The 23380-nt window shown below is 41.3% G+C and overlaps 1 protein-coding gene across 2 annotated transcripts; it reads right to left on the reverse strand.

The window, feature by feature from the left end:
- Positions 1-529: 529 nt before the first annotated feature.
- asip2b (agouti signaling protein, nonagouti homolog (mouse) 2b) lies at positions 530-8607 on the reverse strand. 2 transcript variants are annotated; one of them, XM_090225631.1, is made up of 4 exons: positions 8493-8607; positions 8271-8400; positions 7073-7149; positions 530-1332 (listed from the first exon to the last, which is right to left on the reverse strand). In XM_090225631.1, the coding sequence occupies exons 2-4, from the start codon at positions 8377-8379 to the stop codon at positions 1165-1167; spliced, it is 354 nt and encodes a 117-aa protein (XP_090081757.1). In that variant the 5' UTR covers positions 8380-8400; positions 8493-8607; the 3' UTR covers positions 530-1164. The 2 variants fall into 2 exon arrangements, with proteins under 2 accessions (XP_090081757.1, XP_036822612.2); XM_036966717.2 differs by having other exon boundaries at positions 8271-8597.
- Positions 8608-23380: the final 14773 nt, after the last annotated feature.

Consider the following 23380-nt stretch of genomic DNA (forward strand, 5'->3'; position numbering starts at 1 on the left):
TGTATTTTGTGACAGTAACATTTTTTAGCACTTGTCTGCTGCTGTAAAATCTTTCATCTTTTTTTTGTTTGTTTCTTTGTTTGTTTCTCTCTCTCGCTTGAGTATGTAGGTTATAGACATGTTGTGTATTTCATTATGTTTCCTTACTGTCGGACTCAGACAGTCGGCCTGCTTTGTCAGCAGTGTTGTAGTAAGCGGTTGCGTAGTTCGCACTGTGGTAGTTTTTGGTTACATTTATCCTGTATTATGTTTTAAATAATCCAATGTGATGCACACATTTTCACTTAAATATGTCAGGTATTTTTGCCGGAAAATGCCCAGCCTTACTTCTGCCCAGCCACACAGCTATCCCTTTCTACGCCGCTGCCCCAAGCTCTCACTACCTTTTATCCACTTTAATCAACTGGGGAGTTTGCTAGTAATTTCAAAATATATGTAACCACAGCAGCAAAACCTGTTATTGAGCATACAGCAATATGTTTTGCCAGCAGGGATAACTGGTGAGAATAGCAATAAAAAAGTAGATGAGTGAGGCTAACAAAGTTATTTATTCAATAGAGAAAATATAGAGAGGATGTTTGTGGAAGTTATTTGATGTTTTTTATGGGTTAGCATTGGCTCGACATGACCTACAATCTACAGTAGCAGAGGTGCACAGTTATACAAAAGCAGAATTAATACAGTTGTGCAGGAAACATATACTGTTACATATCCACAACACATCCATACATCGTTTATATACATACATAGAAAATATTGTGGGCCTTGCGATACGTGATCTGTCATTGAACCTATATTGTGGGCCTTGCGATACGTGATGTGTCATTGAGCCTATATTGTGGGCCTTGCGATACATGATGTGTCATTGAACCTATATTGTGGACCTTGTGATATGTGATGTGTCATTCATCAGGTCCAAAACATTTAAGCATATATATCTGTGTAGTATGTCCATGTTTTTGTATCCGTATGTGTTTACCTGTGCAAGTGCATCAGTGTGATGTCTAGCAGTCTCTGTGAGATGTGTATGTGAGTGTGTGTGTTTGCCTGTACAGGGTCTCTGGTTCCTCTAGGGGCAGTGCTGGCCCAGTTTCCAACAGTGGCAGTCGTGTGTGTATATGTGGTGAAGAGTTATGTATGGTGTGTGTGTGTGTGTGTGTTTGTCTAGGTCTTCTTGGGGCAGTGTGGGCCCAGTCTCCAGCAGTGGCAGATGGTGTTGAAGAGGCGACAGCGGCAGGAAGCACAGGGGTCACAGCAGGGGGTGTGAGGGGCACAGCTATCCATCAGACGGCCACACCGCCGGGCAGGGGCTACAGGCTCGTGTTTCTGAAACTTCACCCACAGGGAAAAATATGTTGGAACGCCAAATATTAGTCATTGAGAAAAATATGATTTACATACTGAATCATCCAACATCACCCATAGACAAATACATACTGAAACACCCAACATCACCCATAGACAAATACATACTATATCACACAACATCACCCATAGACAAATACATACTATATCACCCAACATCACCCATAGACAAATACATACTGAAACACCCAACATCACCCATAGACAAATACATACTGAAACACCCAACATCACCCATAGACAAATACATACTGAAACACCCAACATCACCCATAGACAAATACAGTGCCTTGCGAAAGTATTCGGCCCCCTTGAACTTTGCGACCTTTTGCCACATTTCAGGCTTCAAACATAAAGAAATAAAACTATTTTTTGTGAAGAATCAACAACAAGTGGGACACAATCATGAAGTGGAATGACATTTATTGGATATTTCAAACTTTTTTAACAAATCAAAAACTGAAAAATTGGGCGTGCAAAATTATTCAGCCCCCTTAAGTTAATACTTTGTAGCGTCACCTTTTGCTGCGATTACAGCTGTAAGTCGCTTGGGGTATGCCTCTATCAGTTTTGCACATCGAGAGACTGACATTTTTTCCCATTCCTCCTTGCAAAACAGCTCGAGCTCAGTGAGGTTGGATGGAGAGCATTTGTGAACAGCAGTTTTCAGTTCTTTCCACAGATTCTCGATTGGATTCAGGTCTGGACTTTGACTTGGCCATTCTAACACCTGGATATGTTTATTTTTGAACCATTCCGTTGTAGATTTTGCTTTATGTTTTGGATCATTGTCTTGTTGGAAGACACATCTCCGTCCCAGTCTCAGGTCTTTTGCAGACTCCATCAGGTTTTCTTCCAGAATGGTCCTGTATTTGGCTCCATCCATCTTCCCATCAATTTTAACCATCTTCCCTGTCCCTGCTGAAGAAAAGCAGGCCCAAACCATGATGCTGCCACCACCATGTTTGACAGTGGGGATGGTGTGTTCAGGGTGATGAGCTGTGTTGCTTTTATGCCAAACATAACGTTTTGCATTGTTGCCAAAAAGTTCAATTTTGGTTTCATCTGACCAGAGCACCTTCTTCCACATGTTTGGTGTGTCTCCCAGGTGGCTTGTGGCAAACTTTAAACGACACTTTTTATGGATATCTTTAAGAAATGGCTTTCTTCTTGCCACTCTTCCATAAAGGCCAGATTTGTGCAATATACGACTGATTGTTGTCCTATGAACAGAGTCTCCCACCTCAGCTGTAGATCTCTGCAGTTCATCCAGAGTGATCATGGCTGCATCTCTAATCAGTCTTCTCCTTGTATGAGCTGAAAGTTTAGAGGGACGGCCAGGTCTTGGTAGATTTGCAGTGGTCTGATACTCCTTCCATTTCAATATTATCGCTTGCACAGTGCTCCTTGGGATGTTTAAAGCTTGGGAAATATTTTTGTATCCAAATCCGGCTTTAAACTTCTTCACATCAGTATCTCGGACCTGCCTGGTGTGTTCCTTGTTCTTCATGATGCTCTCTGCGCTTTTAACGGACCTCTGAGACTATCACAGTGCAGGTGCATTTATACGGAGACTTGATTACACACAGGTGGATTATATTTACCATCATTAGTCATTTAGGTCAACATTGGATCGTTCAGAGATCCTCACTGAACTTCTGGAGAGAGTTTGCTGCACTGAAAGTAAAGGGGCTGAATAATTTTGCACGCCCAATTTTTCAGTTTTTGATTTGTTAAAAAAGTTTGAAATATCCAATAAATGTCATTCCACTTTATGATTGTGTCCCACTTGTTGTTGATTCTTCACAAAAAAATACAGTTTTATATCTTTATGTTTGAAGCCTGAAATGTGGCAAAAGGTCGCAAAGTTCAAGGGGGACGAATGCTTTCGCAAGGCACTGTAATACTGAAGTCACAGTGTCCATTGAAGTCACAATGTAATACTGAAGTCACAGGGTCCATGAGTGTAATACTGAAGTCACAGTGTCCATGAATGTAATACTGAAGTCACAGTGTCCATTGAAGTCACAGTGTAATACTGAAGTCACAGTGTCCATGAGTGTAATACTCAAGTCACAGTGTCCATGAACATAACATTGAAGTCAGTGTCCATGGATTCCTTCTTTACTGTCTACCTTACATTTGTGTCAGCAGTGGGATTTGAAGCCACGCCTCTTGTGCCTCGCTCTCTGCTCTTTGACCTTTTATTTGACTTGTCCCCTAAAGGATGTTATAACACACTGATTAAACCTGGAATCTAAGTTGAGGAAAAAGTATTCAGACCCTTTACTCAGTACTTAGTTGAATCACCTTTGGTAGCGATTTCAGACTCAATTGACTTATTCCACATTTTATTGTGTTACAGCCTGAATTAAAATTTGATTAAATATTATTTTGTAATCTCAACCATATGCACACAATACCCCATAATGACAAAGTGAAGAAAAACAATTGAGACATTCATCATTGTCACAATCATTTTCAAGTCTTGCCATTGATTTTCAAGGAGATTTAAGTCAAAACTGTAACTCGGCCACTCAGGAACATTCACTGTCTTCTTGGTAAGCAACTCCAGTGTATATTTGGCCATGTGTTTTAGGTTATTGTCCTGCTGAAAGGTGAATTCATCTTCCATTGTGTGGTGGAAAGCAGACTGAAACAGGTTTTCCTTTAGGATTTTGCCTGTGCTTAGCTCTATTCCGTTTATTTTTTTATACTGAAAAACTCCTCAGTCCTTAACGATTCCAAGCATACCCATAACATGATGCAGTCACCACTATGCTTGAACACATGGAGAGTGGTACTCGGTAATGTACTGGATTGGATCTGCCCCAAACATAACACTTTGTATTCAGGACAAAAAGATACTTGCTTTTCCAAATGTTTTGCATTATTACTTTAGTGCTTGTTGCAAACAGGATGCATGTTATGGAATATTGTTCCTCTGTACAGGCTTCCTTCTTTTCACTCTGTCAATTAGGTTAGTATTGTGGAGTAACTACAATGTTATTGATACATCCTCAGTTTATTCCCATCACAGCCATTAAACTCTGTAACTGTTTTAAAGTCACCATTGGCCTCATGGTGAGTTTGGATGGAGGCCTGTATCTTTGTAGCCTGTATCTTTGTAGAGGCTGTGTGTATTGATACACCATCCAAAGTGTAATTACTAACTTCACCAGGCTGAAAGGGATATTTAATGTCTGCTTTTATTTGTCAACCAAAAGATGCCCTTCATTGCGGGGAAATGGAAAACCTCCCTGGTCTTTGTGGTTGAATCTGTGTTTGAGATTCACTGCTCTACTGAGGGATCTTACAGATAATTGTATGTGTGAGGTACAGAGATGAGGTAATCGTTCAAAAATCATGTTAAACACTTTTATTGCACACAGAGTGAGTCCATGCAAATTATTATGTGACTTGTTAAGCACATTTTTACTCCTGAACTTATTTAGTCATACCATAACAAAGGGGTTGAATACTTATTGATTCAAGACATTTCAGCTTAACATTTTTAATTAATTCATACAATTTCGAAAAACATAATTCCACTTTGACATTATGGGGTATTGTGTGTTGACCAGTGACAATACATTTCAATTTAATACATTTTAAATTCAGGCTGTAACACAAGAACATTTTGAAAAAGTCTAGGGGTGTGAATACCCCCTGGAGGCACTGTATAGTGTAAATGCCCTGGAAACCATATTTGTGTGTGCTGTGAAGGAGAGCAGATGGAGATTTTTCTGACGTCATGCAAAGTCACCTGATATTAAGTGATTTAATGACGCAGCCAACCACCGGATGGAGCCAAAGACATGTTTATTTGACAGAGTTTCTTTAGAAGCTCCTAAATTATTTCTGGACATTTCAGATTGATTAGTATCAGGTTTATTAATCCCTACAGTAATTATTCCACTGCTGTTCCTAGACAGCTGGTCTTCATACAACCTCTTTAAGCATGATTTAGTACATTGTTCCTGATTTAGTTTTTAGGAGATAAATGTACATTGTTCCTGATGTAGTTTTAAGGAGATAAATGTACATTGTTCCTGAGGTAGTTTTAAGGAGATAAATGTACATTGTTCCTGCTATAGTTTTAAGGAGATAAATGTACATTGTTCCTGCTGTAGTTTTAAGGAGATAAATGTACATTGTTCCTGCTATAGTTTTAAGGAGATAAATGTACATTGTTCCTGCTGTAGTTTTAAGGAGATAAATGTACATTGTTCCTGCTATAGTTTTAAGGAGATAAATGTACATTGTTCCTGCTATAGTTTTAAGGAGATAAATGTACATTGTTCCTGCTATAGTTTTAAGGAGATAAATGTACATTGTTCCTGCTGTAGTTTTAAGGAGATAAATGTACATTGTTCCTGCTATAGTTTTAAGGAGATAAATGTACATTGTTCCTGCTGTAGTTTTAAGGAGATAAATGTACATTGTTCCTGCTATAGTTTTAAGGAGATAAATGTACATTGTTCCTGCTATAGTTTTAAGGAGATAAATGTACATTGTTCCTGCTATAGTTTTAAGGAGATAAATGTACATGGTTCCTGCTATAGTTTTAAGGACATAAATGTACATTGTTCCTGAGGTAGTTTTAAGGAGATAAATGTACATTGTTCCTGCTATAGTTTTAAGGAGATAAATGTACATTGTTCCTGCTGTAGTTTTAAGGAGATAAATGTACATTGTTCCTGCTATAGTTTTAAGGAGATAAATGTACATTGTTCCTGAGGTAGTTTTAAGGAGATAAATGTACATTGTTCCTGATGTAGTTTTAAGGAGATAAATGTACATTGTTCCTGCTGTAGTTTTAAGGAGATAAATGTACATTGTTCCTGCTATAGTTTTAAGGAGATAAATGTACATTGTTCCTGATGTAGTTTTAAGTAGATAAATGTACATTCTTCCTGAGGTAGTTTTAAGGAGATAAATGTACATTGTTCCTGCTATAGTTTTAAGGAGATAAATGTACATTGTTCCTGCTATAGTTTTAAGGAGATAAATGTACATGGTTCCTGCTATAGTTTTAAGGAGATAAATGTACATGGTTCCTGCTATAGTTTTAAGGACATAAATGTACATTGTTCCTGATGTAGTTTTAAGGAGATAAATGTACATTGTTCCTGCTATAGTTTTAAGGAGCTAAATGTACATTGTTCCTGCTATAGTTTTAAGGAGATAAATGTACATTGTTCCTGATGTAGTTTTAAGGAGATAAATGTACATTGTTCCTGCTGTAGTTTTAAGGAAATAAATGTACATTGTTCCTGATGTAGTTTTAAGGAGATAAATGTACATTGTTCCTGCTGTAGTTTTAAGGAGATAAATGTACATTGTTCCTGCTATAGTTTTAAGGAGATAATGTACATTGTTCCTGATGTAGTTTTAAGGAGATAAATGTACATTGTTCCTGCTATAGTTTTAAGGAGATAAATGTACATTGTTCCTGATGTAGTTTTTAGGAGATAAATGTACATTGTTCCTGCTGTAGTTTTAAGGAGATCAATGTACATTGTTCCTGCTATAGTTTTAAGGAGATAAATGTACATTGTTCCTGCTATAGTTTTAAGGAGATAAATGTACATTGTTCCTGATGTAGTTTTAAGGAGATAAATGTACATTGTTCCTGCTATAGTTTTAAGGAGATAAATGTACATTGTTCCTGCTATAGTTTTAAGGAGATAAATGTACAACTTACTTCAACGTGGTGCGTTCCCTGATGTGGCAAAATCCGTCTCCTGGCAAACAGTCTTCCGGGTTTCCCTTGGCTCCAAACTATAGTTCATAGAAATATAAAACAAGGATTTATGATTAGATATGAAACGTATTGCCCCCAATGATGGGTTCAACTTAATTATACTCCTTCAATGGTTCTAGGACACTTTTCATTTCCACTTTTTTTTTAAACGGGCTGGTGTGCAGAAATGCCAGGGACAATTTCTGGTCCCAGTCCGACCCTGTGTGAGTACATAATATGAAGTACATTTGTAATTCAGGTGAACTATCCCTTGAAGAACACAACCTTTTAGTATACATATCTTAATTACAAAATAGTGCCATCATAGAGATCTCATCTGAGTACATATATAGCATCAGTGGGTGGAGGCTAGCTGAAAAATGTCTACTTTGCAGACCAACCTTGTGATGAATGGTACTTGTTGTACTGCCAGAATGTTGTATGTACAACCACAATTTGTAATTCTTTGTGATAAGAAAACGTACACAACTAATATTATGCATCTTAATAATTACATATCATGAGTATTGCCAAAAAGACTAAAGCACAGAGAGGACTAGAGATGGCCATCTGGGTTTTGTCATCTTAATTACAAATGAATCGAATAATTGTGTGCACTTCTTGCTAAAGTAAACCAATCCTGATTCATAGACTTAATGGAGACTTTGTCCCCTGAAGGCTTTCAAAGCAGTAACTGGTTTTAGAGACTTAATCTCTTTTACACAAAAGCAGATGCAATAACTCATATGATGGCTTAAAGTCAATTGATTTCGATTATAGTTTTAATAATAAAAAGGTTATACAAAAGTATTACATTTCCACATGTTATGCACAGCAATTAAAATTGTATTTGGAGACATGCGTGGGAACTGCATGTGGTTTAACTAGTCAACTGCCATAATTTTATAGGTCATTACTAATGATAAGTAAATTGTAAGCTTTTGGTTAAAATCTTGTCAACATTATTTTTAAGTTAAATAATTAAAATTGTTCGCCATAGTTCCTTAATCCAAACGCAAACCATAGCCCTATGAAGCAATCTGTCCGGAATGGCAAATATACCATCAATTTATGTGCAAAAGGTGTGATCTTTTCTCCCAGCAACAAAATCGCGCAACCCGGCTTTAATCAAAACACAAAACATGCAAAATAGCTTCACCTGAATCATTTTCATGCTGTATATGCGCATCCCTCTTCAGGTCTTCGGCGAAACATAACGGAATTGACACCGAAAGGAGACAACCCCAGAGAAAATGTTTTCCCAACATCTCCACTTCCAATCTTGTAACCTGAATCCGGGTTAATAATAATGTTACGGACTGCAGCACTGTTCAGGTGAGAGCACACTATTAAATTTGACACGTTGGGATAGGCTACTTACAGGTTACTTTTTATCCACTCTGGAGAAATGAATATATTTTTTTATTTAAAATGTCTTAATATGGTAGTCTATCAATATCGCAGCTCAGAAGGTTCTCGTTCTAGTGAATGGGCTGTCATAAAATGGATGGTTAAGTGTAGTCAAATCTTCCACGCCCACAATTTCTTTCAGACTCTGAAGTAGCCTTCTGTTGACCTACCCAATTTGTGTTGAATGATGGTTTCCATCCATACATTCCCCCAACTAAGTCAAACAGTAACAAGCTCCCGCCGATACTATAGCAAAGTGCCACTGTCTGGTAGCAGTTATTTATTTTCAGTTGTAAAGGCCGATGTGATCGTGTAATGCATTGTCAACTGAGATCTACATCTTGATTGATTATGAGCTGTTGCGCTCAGCTGCACTGCGGCCCTCCGTGTAGAGGTAAAGGGCAATCTTTCTAACGGTTTCATATTTTATTTACTGGCACTGTACGGAACCCACATGCATGTGTGTTCGAAACATTGATATGGTATTTGGGCCTGGGGTTGGCCTGAATGCGACATCAACAAACCGGATGTTAAGGACATTAAAGTCCCTCTCCCACGCTTATTACTTGCCTAGGGACATGTGAGGTGAATTGGCGCGCAGACAGCAGGGGGCCTTCAGAAGTTCTTTCCAAACACCAGACATTCCTCTCTAGGAGCTTATGTACACAATCTGTACATTGTTATTCATTTCCTAAGCCCATGTTAATATGTATTAACAGTGGGATCAATGGAGGCTCCTCAGAGGAGGAAGGGGAGGAACATCTGACTCAGTGAATTTCAGAAAAATGTAAATAGTGAAACATAAAAAATTATCCTTTTTAGCTAAAACTATACTTTGAAACAAACTGTTTTGCAAGGAAGGTCTACAGTAGCCTCAACCAGTGGTGTGTAGCCTATTAATGGATGTCAAGGGAAGCCAGCCCCCCCCCCCCCCTCAAAAAATAATTACATATTAAATCATTTATCTGTCATCTCTCTGTTTTTCATAATTTTCCTTCAATTTGCAAGAGGCTGAATGTATCTCACCGGAGAAGGCATCCGAGCGAGCGAAACAGCGACCCTCTGTCTCTGTATGTGTAGGGCATCTATCTGATGCTGTCTGGTCCAAACAAGTATGACATTGTTGCTGCCAAAAGCATTGAATGGAATGGAAGCCAGCGAGCATTTGGCTTCCCTTGATAAAAAAAAGTATTAAAAAATTGACAAACTGAGTGAGCTCAACTGTGAATGGTCCATGCCCTCCTAAAAAGTTGTCAATGGAAGCCAGCTTGGATTAAGGCATCACTCCTTACAAGTCACATCGAGAGCAGACGTCATTGACAGAAACATCTTGAATTGTTGCATCTCGTTGTATTGTTGTCCTCTGGTGGCTATCTAGCTAAAATTAGCCTTTTCCTAAATTAGCCATGGATGGAGATTGGTATTTGTGACTTGTGGTTTTACTTAATTCTCTGTACTGGCCAATAACTATAATGGCGATTCTGATCCAGTGATTTTACCCACACACCGCTACTGGCCTCAACAGACCTAGGAGGCTCATAGTTCTCACCCCCTTCCATAGACTTACACAGTAATTATGACGACTTCTGGAGGACGTCCTCCAAGAGCTCTTGCAGCCTGAACTGACATGTTCTCCATCCAATCAAAGGATCAGAGAATGAATCTAGTACTGAAAGCATAAGATACAGCTAGCTAGCACTGCAGTGCATAACCTGTGGTGAGTAGTTGACTCAAAGAGAGAGACAAACAATAGTTGAACAGTTTTGGAAAAAAAGGAGAATGAGCAGAGAGAGAGAGAGAGAGAGAGAGAGAGAGACACTGTAGCTATATTTCGTTGTATTTTTTTCCACTTTCATTTAACTAGCTACTGCAGCTAATTTAGCCTACTCAACAACCTGACTCAAACAGAGAGGAATGCTATTTATGTTAGCTAGCTGGCTAAGGCAATCCAACATTCTAACTCTTCCGAGTCAAGGTAAACTTTCGGTTTGATTCCTTTATTGTCACTGGTGTCCACCATTGAAAAGTCTAAACTGCTTGCTTTACACTGTATTGCGTAATTGTACACATGGATTGGATTATGGCTTTACTAACGGGTTAGTTATAGTAGCTATGTTGCCTATGATGTTAGCTAATATGGTGTGTTTATCAGTTAGTGGATATGGTATGAAGTTTTGGCTTTGAGAGTTTTTTTTTCGCCTGATCACAGACAGCTGTTGTGTTGTGCACTGAAGTCCACAAGCAAAGGGAAAATGTGAGAGGAGGAGAAAGGGTAACAGTAAACAGTGCATTCGGAAAGTATTCAGAGCCCTTGACTTTTTCCACATTTTGATATTTTACAGTGTTATTCTAAAAATGGATGAATCTACACACAATACCCCATAATGACAAAGCAAAAACAAGTTTTTCAATTTTTTTGCAAATGTATTAAAAATAACAAAATAAAATATCACATTCACTTAAGTATTCAAACCCTTTACTCAGTACTCTGTTGAAAGACGTTGAGTTTCTCCCATTCTTCAAATCAAATCTAATCAAATTCTATTAGACACATGCGCTGAATACAGAATACAGACCTTACAGTGAAATGCTTACTTACAAGCCCCTAACCAACAAAATGCAGTTTAAAAAATATGAATAAGAATAAGAAATAAAATGAACAAGTAATTAAAGAAAGACTATACACAGGGGGTACCGGTACAGAGTCAATGTGGAGGCTATATACAGGGGGTACCGGTACAGAGTCAATGTGCGGGGACACCGGTGTCGAGGTATTTGAGGTAATATGTACATGTAGGTAGAGTTATTAAAGTGACTATGCATTGATAAGATAATAACAGAGAGTAGCAGCAGCATAGAGGGGGGGGGGGGGGGGGCAATGCAAATCGTCTGGGTAGCCATTTGATTAGCTGTTCAGGATTCTTATGGCTTGGGGCTAGAAGCTGTTAAGAAGTCTTTTGGACCTAGACTTGGTGCTCCGGTACCGCTTTCTGTGTGGTAGCAGAGAGAACAGTCTATGACTAGGGTGGCTGGAGTCTTTGACAATTTTTAGGGCCTTCCTCTGACACCGCCTGGTATAGAGGTCCTGGATAGCAGGACGCTTGGCCCCAGTGATGTACTGGGCCGTACGCCCTACCCTCTGAAGTGCCTTGCGGTCGGAGGCCGAGCAATTGCCGTACCAGGCAATGATGCAACTGGTCAGGATGCTCTCGATGTTGCAGTTGTAGAACCTTTTGAGGATCTCAGGACCCATGCCAAATCTTTTTAGTTTCCTGAGGGGGAATAGGCTTTGTCGTGCCCTCTTCACGACTGTCTTGGTGTGCTTGAACCATGTTAGTTTGTTGGTGATGTGGACACCAAGGAACTTGTAGCTCTCAACCTGATCCACTACAGCCCCGTCAATGAGAATGGAGGCGTGCTCTGTCCTCCTTTTGCTGTAGTCCACAATCATTTAATTTCTCTTGATCACGTTGAGGAAGAGGTTGTTGTCCTGGCACCACACGGCCAGTTCTCTGACTTCCTCCCTATAGGCTGTTTCGTCGTTATCGGTGATCAGGCCTACTACTGTTGTGTCATAGGCAAACTTAATGATGGTGTTGGAGTCGTGTCTGGCCGTGCAGTCATGAGTGAACAGGGAGTACAGGAGGGGATTGAGCACGCACCCCTGAGATGTGTTGTTACCTACCCTTACCACCTGAGGGCGGTCCATCAGGAAGTCCAGGATGCAGTTGCAGAGGAAGATGTTTAGACCCAGGGTCCTTATCTTATTGATGAACTTTGAGGGCACTATGGTGTTGAACGCTGAGCTGTAGTCAATGAATAGCATTCTCATAGAGGTGTTCCTTTTGTCCAGGTGGGAAAGGGCAGTATGCAAATTGGAGTGGGTCGATGGTTTCTGGGATAGTGGTGTAGATGTGAGCCATGCCCAGCCTTTCAAAGCACTTCATGGCTACAGACATGAGTGCTACGGGTCGGTAGTCATTTAGGCAGGTTACCTTAGTTTTCATGGGCATGGGGACTATGGTGTTCTGCTTAAAACATGTTGGTATTACAGACTCGGACAGGGAGAGGTTGAAAATGTCAGTGAAGACACTTGCCAGTTGGTCAGTGTATGCACGGAGTACACATCCCGGTAATCCGTCTGGCCCTGCGGCCTTGTGAATGTTGACCTGTTTAAAGGTCTTACACACATCGGCTGCAGAGAGCGTGAGCACACAGTTGTCCGGAACAGCTGGTGCTCTCATGCATGTTTCAGTGTTATTTTCCTCGAAGCAAGCATAGAAGCAGTTTAGTTCATCTGGTAGGCTCATGTCACTGGACAGCTCTCGGCTATGTTTCCTTTTGTAGTCTGTAATGGTTTGCAAGCCCTGCCACATCTGACAAGCGTCGGAGCCGGTGTAGTACAATTCAAACTTAGTCCTGTATTGATGCTTTTGCTGTTTGATGGTTCATCGGAGGGCATTGCAGGATTTCTTATAAGCTTCTGAGTTAGAGTCCCACTCCTTGAAAGTGGCAGCTCTAGCCATTAGCTCAGTGTGGATGCTGCCTGTAATTCATGTCTTCTGGTTGGGGTATGTCCGTACAGTCACTGTGGGGACGACGTCATCGATGCACTTATTGATGAAGCCTGTGACAGATGTGGGGTACTCAATATCATCGGAAGTATCTCAGAACATATTCCAGTCTGTGATAGCAAAACTGTCCTGTAGCTTAGCATCTGCTTCATTTGACCACTTTTTTATTGACTGAGTCACTGGTGCTACCTGTTTTAATTTTTGCTTGTAATCAGTAATCAGGAGGATAGAATTATGGTCAGATTTGCCAAATGGAGAGCGAGGGAGAGCTTTATACGCGTCTCTGTTTGTGGAGTAAAGGTGGTCTAGAGTTTTTTTTCCTTCTGTTGCACATTTAACATGCTGATAGAAATTTGGTAAAACGGATTTAAGTTTCACTGCATTCAAGTCCCTGGCCACTAGGAGCACCGCCTCTGGGTGAGCATTTTCCTGTTTGCTTATGGCGGAATACAGCTCATTGAGTGCGGTCTAAGTGCCAGCATCGGTCTGTGGTGGTATGTAGACAGCTATAAAAAATACAGATGAAAACTCTAAGTAGATAGTGTGGTCTACAGCTTATCATGAGATGCTCTACATCAGGCGAGCAAAACCTCAAGACTTCCTTAGATATCGTGCACCAGCTTTTGTTTACAAATATACATAGCTATCTTAAGATGAATGCACTAACTGTAAGTTTCTCTGGATGAGTGTCTTTGTAAGGGTCGTCGTATGAAGGAGAAGAGGAGGACCAAGGTGCAGCGTGATATGTGTCCATATTTATTAAATGAACACGGAAATAACAAAATAACAAAGAGAACGATCGAAAACAGTTCTAGCTGGTGCAGACACACAACAGAAAACAGAAAATAATCACCCACGAAACACAATAGAAAACAGGCTCCCTAAATATGGTTCTTAACCACTGCGCTTCCCGGGAGGCTATTTATGATTATTATATATATTTATACCTACAAATTGTTTATAAAATGTCCATCTCTAATAATATGCCTTTAATCTGTTACATTCACTGATAAAAATTGACTCAGAATTTGACCACTAAGATATTTTATCTAAAAACATTCTGAGACTCCATGAATGTTGTTCCTTAAGGGCTTTTGACAGGAATTTGGCAGTCCCAGATAGAAAAGGTTAAAGACAACTGCTTTCAAGCTCAGAAACAGCAGTAGGATTGTCAAGCGTTTGCCTGCCAACAGTACTTCGCACCTCTGAACAGTGTCAGCAGCCAATCTCTTTTGTGTTCACACAGCAAACACCTTGGAAGTCATCAGACACTCAGCCTTGTTAAAATACTCCAAACCAGAAGGTGGCAGTAGCGTTGTTTGGTAATGCATATCCGTGTGTTTTGCTTATGATCTAGACACGGGTGCCCCCGCACATTGACTCTGTACCGGTACCCCCTGTATATATAACCTCCACATTGACTCTGTACCGGTACCCCCTGTATATAACCTCCACATTGACTCTGTACCGGTACCCCCTGTATATAGCCTCCACATTGACTCTGTACCGGTACCCCCTGTATATAGCCTCCATATTGACTCTGTACCGGTACCCCCTGTATATATAACCTCCACATTGACTCTGTACCGGTACCCCCTGTATATAGCCTCCATATTGACTCTGTACCGGTACCCCCTGTATATAGCCTCCATATTGACTCTGTACCGGTACCCCCTGTATATAGCCTCCACATTGACTCTCTACCGTAATACCCTGTATATAGCCTCCACATTGACTCTGTACCGGTAACCCCTGTATATAGCCTCCACATTGACTCTCTACCGTAATACCCTGTATATAGCCTCCACATTGACTCTGTACCGGTACCCCCTGTATATAGCCTCCACATTGACTCTCTACCGTAATACCCTGTATATAGCCTCCACATTGACTCTGTACCGGTACCCCCTGTATATAGCCTCCACATTGACTCTCTACCGTAATACCCTGTATATAGCCTCTACATTGACTCTGTACCGGTACCCCCTGTATATAGCCTCCACATTGACTCTCTACCGTAATACCCTGTATATAGCCTCCACATTGACTCTGTACCGGTACCCCCTGTATATAGCCTCCATATTGACTCTGTACCGGTACCCCCTGTATATAGCCTCCACATTGACTCTGCACCGGTACCCCCTGTATATATAACCTCCACATTGACTCTGTACCGGTACCCCCTGTATATAGCCTCCATATTGACTCTGTACCGGTACCCCCTGTATATAGCCTCCACATTGACTCTCTACCGTAATACCCTGTATATAGCCTCCACATTGACTCTGTACCGTAATACCCTGTATATAGCCTCCACATTGACTCTGTACCGGTACCCCCTGTATATAGCCTCCACATTGACTCTGTACCGTAATACCCTGTATATAGCCTCCACATTGACTCTGTCCCGGTACCCCCTGTATATAGCCTCCACATTGACTCTCTACCGTAATACCCTGTATATAGCCTCCACATTGACTCTCTACCGTAATACCCTGTATATAGCCTCCACATTGACTCTGTACCGGTACCCCCTGTATATAGCCCCGCTATTGTTATTTACTGCATCTCTTTAATTATTTGTTATTCTTATCTTTAACTTTTTTTTGTTGGTATTTTCTTAAAACTGCATTGATGGTTAAGGGCTTGTAAGTAAGCATTTCACTGTAAGGTCTACTACACCTGTTGTATTCAGCATTTCACTGTAAGGTCTACAACACCTGTTGTATTCAGCATTTCACTGTAATGTCTACTACACTTGTTGTATTCAGCGCATGTGACAAATACAATTTGATTCCGAGCTATCTATGCTAATGTTGCCATTTTGTAGAAAACACTTGTGTCACAGTTGTTTGCGGAGGGATAGGGTTATACCAAAAAAACATTTATCAGAATAACCCTTCTTTGTAAGGCAAAGGGTTCAACCTTAAACCTTTAATATCCTAAGCGTTTTTTGAAGAAAGGGTTCTTTGATGATTCTTTGGAAGGCAAAAAGGATTCTTTGGAAGAGAACAAGGGTTCTACATAGAACCATATACAGCTGAAGTCGGAAGTTTACATAAACCTTGGCCAAATACATTTAAACTCAGTTTTTCACAATTCCTGACATTTAATCCTAGTAAAAATGCCCTGTCTTTGGTCAGTTATGTAACAGTTTTCTTCTATTTCCTCCTCTGACGAGGAGGTGTAGCAAGGATCGGACCAAAATGCGGCGTGTAGATTGCATCCATGTTTATTAAACTGAAGCAACACGAATCTAAATACAAACACTACAAAACAATAAAAGTAACGAAAACCAAAACAGCCTAATACTGGTGCATATAAACACAGAACAAGGACATCAGGACACTACGGACAATCACCCACGAAACACTCAAATAATATGGCTGCCTAAATATGGTTCCCAATCAGAGACAACGATAAACACCTGCCTCTGATTGAGAACCACTTCAGACAGCCATAGACTTAACTAGAACACCACACTAAGCTACAATCCCTATACCAACATACCACATACAAAAACCCATGCCACACCCTGGCCTGACCAAATAAATGAAGATAAACACAAAATACTTCGTCCAGGGCGTGACAAGTTAGGATCACCATTTTATTTTAAGAATGTGAAATGTAAAAGTAGAGAGAATTATTTTTTTCAGGTTTTATTTCTTTCATCACATTCTCAGTGGGTCAGAAGTTTACATACACTCAATTAGCTTCTGGTAGCATTGCCTTTAAATGATTTAACTTGGGTCAAACGTTTCGGGTAGCCTTCCGTAAGCTTCCCACAATAAGTTGGGTGAATTGTGGCCAATTCCTCCTGGCAGAGCTGGTGTAACTGAATCAGGTTTGTAGGCCTCCTTGCTCACACGCGCTTTTTCAGTTCTGCCCACAAATTTTCTATGGGATTGAGATCAGGGTATTGTGATGGCCACTCCAATACCTTGACTTTGTTGTCCTGAAGTCATTTTGCCACAACTTTGGAAGTATGCTTGGGGTCATTGTCCATTTGAAAGACCCATTTCAAATAAAATCAAATCAAAGTTTATTTGTCATGTGCGCCGAATACAACAGGTGTAGACCTTACAGTGAAATGTTTACTTAAAGGCTCTAACCAATGGTGCGAAGAAAAAAAATGTGTGTGTGTGTGTGTAGGTAAGTAAAGAAATAAAACAACAGTAAAAAGGCATTTGAAAAAAGAGTAGCAAGGCTTTATACAGATACCTGTTAGTCAGGCTTATTGAGGTAGTATGACATGTAGGTATCGTTAAAGTGACTATGCATATATGATGAACAGAGAGTAGCAGAAGCGTATGGTGGGGCACAATGCAGATAGCCCGGTTAGCCAATGTGCGGGAGCACTGGTTGGTCAGGCCATTTAGGTAGTATGTACATGAATGTATAGTTAAAGTGACTGTGCATATAAGATAAACAGAGAGTAGCAGCAGCGTAAAAGACTATGCAAATAGTCCGGGTAGCCATTTGGTTACCTGTTCAGGAGTCTTATGGCTTGGGGGTAAAAACTGCTGAGAAGCCTTTTTGTCCTAGACTTGGCACTCCGGTACAGCTTGCCATGCGGTAGTAGAAAGAACAGTCTATGACTGGAGGTGGCTGGGGTCTTTGACAATTTTTAGGGCCTTTCTCTGACATCGCCTGGTGTAGAGGTCCTGGGTGGCAGGCAGCTTTGCCTAACACTGTTGTGTCGGGCCTACCACTGTTGTGTCGTCAGCAAACTTAATGATGGTGTTGGAGTCGTGCCTGGTCATGCTGTCGTGGGTGAACAGGGAGTACAGGAGGGGACTGAGCACGTACCCCTGGGGACTGAGCACGTACCCCTGGGGAGCTACAGTGTTGAGGATCATTGTGGCAGATATGTTGCTACCTACCCTCACCACCTGGGGGCAGCCTGTCAGGAAGTCCAGGATCCAGTTGCAGAGGTAGGTGTATAGTCCCAGGATCCTTAGCTTGGTGATGAGCTTTGAGGGTACTATGGTGTTGAACGCTGAGCTGTAGTCAATGAACAGTATTCTCACATAGGTGTTCCTTTTGTCCAGGTGGGAAAGGGCAGTGTGGAGTGCAATAGAGATTGCATCATCTGTGGATCTGTTTGGGCGGTATGCAAATTGGAGTGGGTCTAGGGTTTCTGGGATAATGGTGTTAATGTGAGCCATTACCAGCCTTTCAACGCATTTCATGGCTACGGATGTGAGTGCTACGTGTCTGTAGTCATTTAGGCAGGTTGCCTATGGTGGTCTGCTTGAAGCATGTTGGTATTACAGACTCAATCAGGGACATGTTGAAAATGTCAGTGAAGACACCTGCCAGTTGGTCAGCACATGCCCGGTGCACATGTCCTGGTAATCCGCCTGGCCCCGCAGCCTTATGTATGTTGACCTGTTTAAAGGTCTTACTCACGTCGGCTACGGAGAGCGTGATCACACAGTCGTCCGGAACAGCTGATGCTCTCATGCATGCCTCAGTGTTGCTTGCCTCGAAACGAGCATAGAAGTGATTTAGCTTGTCTGGTAGGCTCATGTCACTGAGCTCGCAGCTTTGCTTCCCTTTGTAGACTGTAATAGTTTGCAAGCCCTGCCACACCCGACGAGTGACGGAGCCGGTGTAGTATGATTAAATCTTAGCCCTGTATTGATGCTTTGCCTGTTTGATGGTTCGTTGCAGGGCATAGCGGGATTTCGTGTAAGCTTCCAGGTTAGAGTCCCGCACCTTGAAATCGGTAGCCCTTCCATGGCTTCTGGTTGGGGTATGTACGTACAGTCACTGTGGGGACGACGTCCTCAATGCACTTATTGATAAAGACAGTGACTGATGTGGTGTATTCCTCAATGTCATCGGAAGAGTCCCGGAACATGTTCAAGTCTGTGATAGTAAAGCAGTCCTGTAGTTTAGCATCTTCGTCATCTGACCATTTTTTTTATATACTGAGTCACGGGTGCTTCCTGCTTTAATTTTTGCTGGTAAGCAGGAATCAGGAGGATAGGGTTGTGGTCGGATTTACGAAATGGAGGGCGAGGGAGAGCTTTGTATGCGTCTCTGTGTGTGGAGTACAGGTGATCTAGATTTTTTTCCCCTCTGGTTGCACATTTAACATGTTGATAGAGATTTGGTAGAACTGATTTAAGTTTCCCTGCATTAAAGTCTCCGGCCACTAGGAGCGCCGCCTCTGGTTTTCCTGTTTCCTTATACAGCTGAATAAGTGCGGTCTTAGTGCCAGCATCTGTCTGTGGTGGTAAATAAATAGCCACGAAAAGTATAGCTGAGAACTCTCCAGGCAAGTAGTGTTTATCACAATATACTCTACTTCAGGCGAGCAAAGTCTAGAGACTTCCTTAGATTACGTGCAACAGCTGTTGTTTACAAATATGCACAGACCGCCCCCCCCCCCCTTCGTTTTACGGTAGCCCTTCCATGGCAGGATAGAACAGTGTGCTGTTCTATCCTGCCGGTGTAGCTGAATATCCATGTCGTCATTCAACCACAATTCCGTGAAGGATAGGATATTACAGTTTTTGATGTCCCCGTTGGTAGGATATTCGTGATCGTACCTCGTCTAGTTTATTGTCCAATGATTGCACGTTGGCGAGTAATATTGACGGTAACGGCAGCTTTCCTAGTTGTCTTCTGCGGGGTCCAGACGAGGCATCCGGCTCTTCGTCCTCTGCGTCGCTTCCTCTGCGTCGCTTCCTCTGCGTCGCTTCCTCTGCGTCGCTTCCTCTGCGTCGCTTCCTTTTGCGACCCAGCTTTAACTTCCTGACTGATGTCTTGAGATGTTGCTTCAATATATCCACATAATTTTGCTTCCTCATGATGCCATCTAGTTTGTGAGGTGCACCAGTCTCTCCTGCAGCGCGGCACCCCCACAACATAATGCTGCCACCCCTGTGCTTCAAGGTTGGGATGGTGTTCTTCGGCTTGCAAGCCTCCTCCTTTTTCCTTCAAACAGAACAATGGTCATTGTGGCCAAACAGTTCTATTTTTGTTTCATCAGACCAGAGGACATTTCTCCAAAAAGTACAATCTTTGTCCCCATGTGCAGTTGCAAACCGTAGTCAGGCTTTTTTATGGCGGTTTTGGAGCATTGGCTTTTTCCTTGCTGAGTGGCCTTTCAGGTTATGTCAATACTGGACTCGTTTTACTGTGGATATAGATACTTTTGTGCCTGTTTCCTCCAGCATCTTCACAAGGTCCTTTGCTGTTGTTCTGGGATTGGTTTGCACTTTTCGCACCAAAGCACGTTAATCTCTGGGAGACAGAACGCGTCTCCTTCCTGAGCGGTATGACGGCTGCGTGGTCCCATGGTGTTTATACTTGCGTATTATTGATCGTACAGATGAACGTGGTACCTTCAGGCGTTTGGAAATTGCTCCCAAGGATGAACCAGACTTGTGGAGGTCTACAATTGTTTTTCTGAGGTCTTGGCTGATTTCTTTTGATTTTCCCATGATGTCAAGCAAAGAGGCACTGAGTTTGAAGGTAGGCCTTGAAATACATCCACAGGTACACCTCCAGTTGAATCAAATGATGTCAATTAGCCTATCAGAAGCTTCTAAAGCCATGACATCATTTTCTGGAATTTTCCAAGCTGTTTAAAGGCACAGTCAACTTAGTGTATGTAAACTTCTGACCTACTGGAATTGTGATACAGTGAGTTTTAAATGAAATAATCTGTCTGTAAACAATTGTTGAAAAAACGGCTTGTGTCATGCACAAAGTAGATGTCCTAACCGACTTGCCAAAACAATAGTTTTTTTATCTAGAAATGTGTGGAGTGGTTGAAAAACTAGTTTTAATGACTCCATCCTAAGTGTATGTAACCTTCCGACTTCAACTGTATAATATTTCCCAACATGCTCTACGTCAGGGAACTTTTCAGAATTATTTGTTTTACTCTAACATCAGTGTTTATGAATGTACATTGATTGGTTGTATCATTTTATGCTATACAAAGATAAATAACATACAGTTTTCTAAACTAATCTATTCTGTTAGTAATTGGATTTATTGCACCCTATACTGAGATGGTTGTTCCAGTTTAGATGATTGAGGTAGTCTCAGTATTTAATCTTCCCTGCCCTGGAAGTCATTCTGAATGCAGGTTGTTAGATTGTTAGATATCCTAACTCTGGTTGGATTCAATTAGGAATTACTAGGAATGCACGATATATTTGTAAGCTTCACGACTGACATTTGGACCAGCGATGTCAGCCCCATGAGCATGCTGAATCTGACAGCACAGTGGGTCAACAAGGTTTTTGTACTGATGAAAGCCTGGTAATGGGGACATATGTAAATGCCAACAAAATATATTTTTGGTCAGTGTGGTGTGTGTGTGTAACCTTTATTTGACTAGGCAAGTCAGTTAAGAACAAATTCTTATTTACAATGACGGCCTACCCCGGCAAAATCCTGACGACGCTAGGCCAATTGTGCACCGCCCTAGGGGACTCCCAATCACGGCCGGATGTGATACAGCCTGGATTCGAACCAGGATAGTCACTGTAGTGACACCTCTTGCACTGAGATGCAGTGCCTTAGACCCCTGCGTCCATGTGTGTGTTAACTATTTAACTGTACTAGAATGCTTAAAAGGCCGCAAAAAAAATTTAATATCAGTTATCGGTATTGGTTGGTTTTTTTGGCAAGGAAAATATCAGATATCGGTATCGGCCAAAAATGTAATATCGGCCGGTGTGAAGCGTAGAGAGGATCTCATATCAAATATTGTTGAAGTGTTGTGGTTGTATGTTCACATGCCTCATCTAAAGCCTCTTCTTTTGGGGTACTGCTATAGGCCACCAAGTGCTAACAGTCAGTATTTGGATAATATGTGTGAAATGCTTGATAGTAAATGTGTTGTTAATAGAGAGGTCTATTTTCTGGCTGACCTGAACATTGACCTGAACATTGACTGGTTAGCAGCTAGCTGTCCTCTCAATAAGAAGCTTCTAACTGTGACTGATGTAATATGTCTGTAATATGACACAGGGTATCACTCAACCAACTGAACTGTATACCAATCGTGTTGGATCTATGACATCCACTTGTATTGATCATATCTTCACAAATGCTGCAGAGCTTTGCTCCAAATCAATACCAGTTCCCATTGGCAGAAGTGACCATAACATTGTGGAAATAACACGGAAAGCAAAAGTGCCAAAGGTTGGGCCTAAAGTAATTTCTAAGTGATCATACAAAATATCTTATTTGTTGAAGGTGTAAAACGTGTGATGTGAATGAGGAAGTGAATCCAAATGCAGCATTGGAAGTATTTGTTAAAGAATTCATGCCAATTGTTGACAAGCTCCTGTTAATTCTGTTAAGAATGAACTGTAAGAACTGTTAGAGCCCTCTGGATTGATGATAACTGTGATAATGGCTATGGAGGAAAAGCCTACCGTTTTACGGTCCCCTAACCAATTGTGCTATTGTTTGTGTTTCTTTGCGTTATTTGAAACTTATTTTGAACATAATGTGTCTGACTCCGTTTCTTATGACTGAAAAGAGCTTCTAGATATCAGGACAGCGATTAGTCACCTCGTACTGGAAGAAGATTTTTTCTTTAACGAGTTGGACGCAAAGGATTTACTTCAGACACCCGACAAGGCATCCGCATGAAAAAGACATGGCGATATGGGGGACGTAGGTCTGGGTGCTTTGTAAGGATCCGATGGCGAGTGGGTAATCTGCCTCTACCATCAGTCCTATTAGCCAACGTACAATCATCGGATAACAAAATAGACAAACTACGAGCATGTATATCCTACCAACGGGACATTAAAAACTGTAATATCTTGTTTCACAGAGTCGTGGCTGAACGACGACATGAAAAACATGCAGCTGGCGGGTTTTACCCTTTTTCGGCAGTATAGAACAGCCGCCTCTGGTAAGACAAAGGGAGAAAAGGGTGGCGGCTGATTTCGTGCGGAGCTGGTGCACAACATCTAAGGATGTCTCAAGATTTTCCTCGCCTGAGGTAGAGTATCTCATGATAAGCTGTAGACCACACTATTTACCAAGAGAGTTTTCATCTATATTCTTCGTAGCTGTCTATTTGAGTGCTACCGACCACGTCTGTAGCCATGAAGTGCTTTGAAAGGCTGGTCATGGCTCACATCGGCACCATTATCCCAGAAACCATTGACCCACTACAATTTGCATACCGCACCAACAGATCCACAGATGATGCAATCTCTATTGCATTCCACACTGCCCTTTCCCACCTGGACAAAAGGAACACCTATGTGAGAATGCTATTCATTGACTACAGCTC

The sequence above is a fragment of the Oncorhynchus mykiss genome, chromosome 28, assembly GCF_057628025.1.
Source record: "Oncorhynchus mykiss isolate SJ-2025 chromosome 28, ASM5762802v1, whole genome shotgun sequence".
NCBI lineage: Eukaryota > Metazoa > Chordata > Actinopteri > Salmoniformes > Salmonidae > Oncorhynchus > Oncorhynchus mykiss.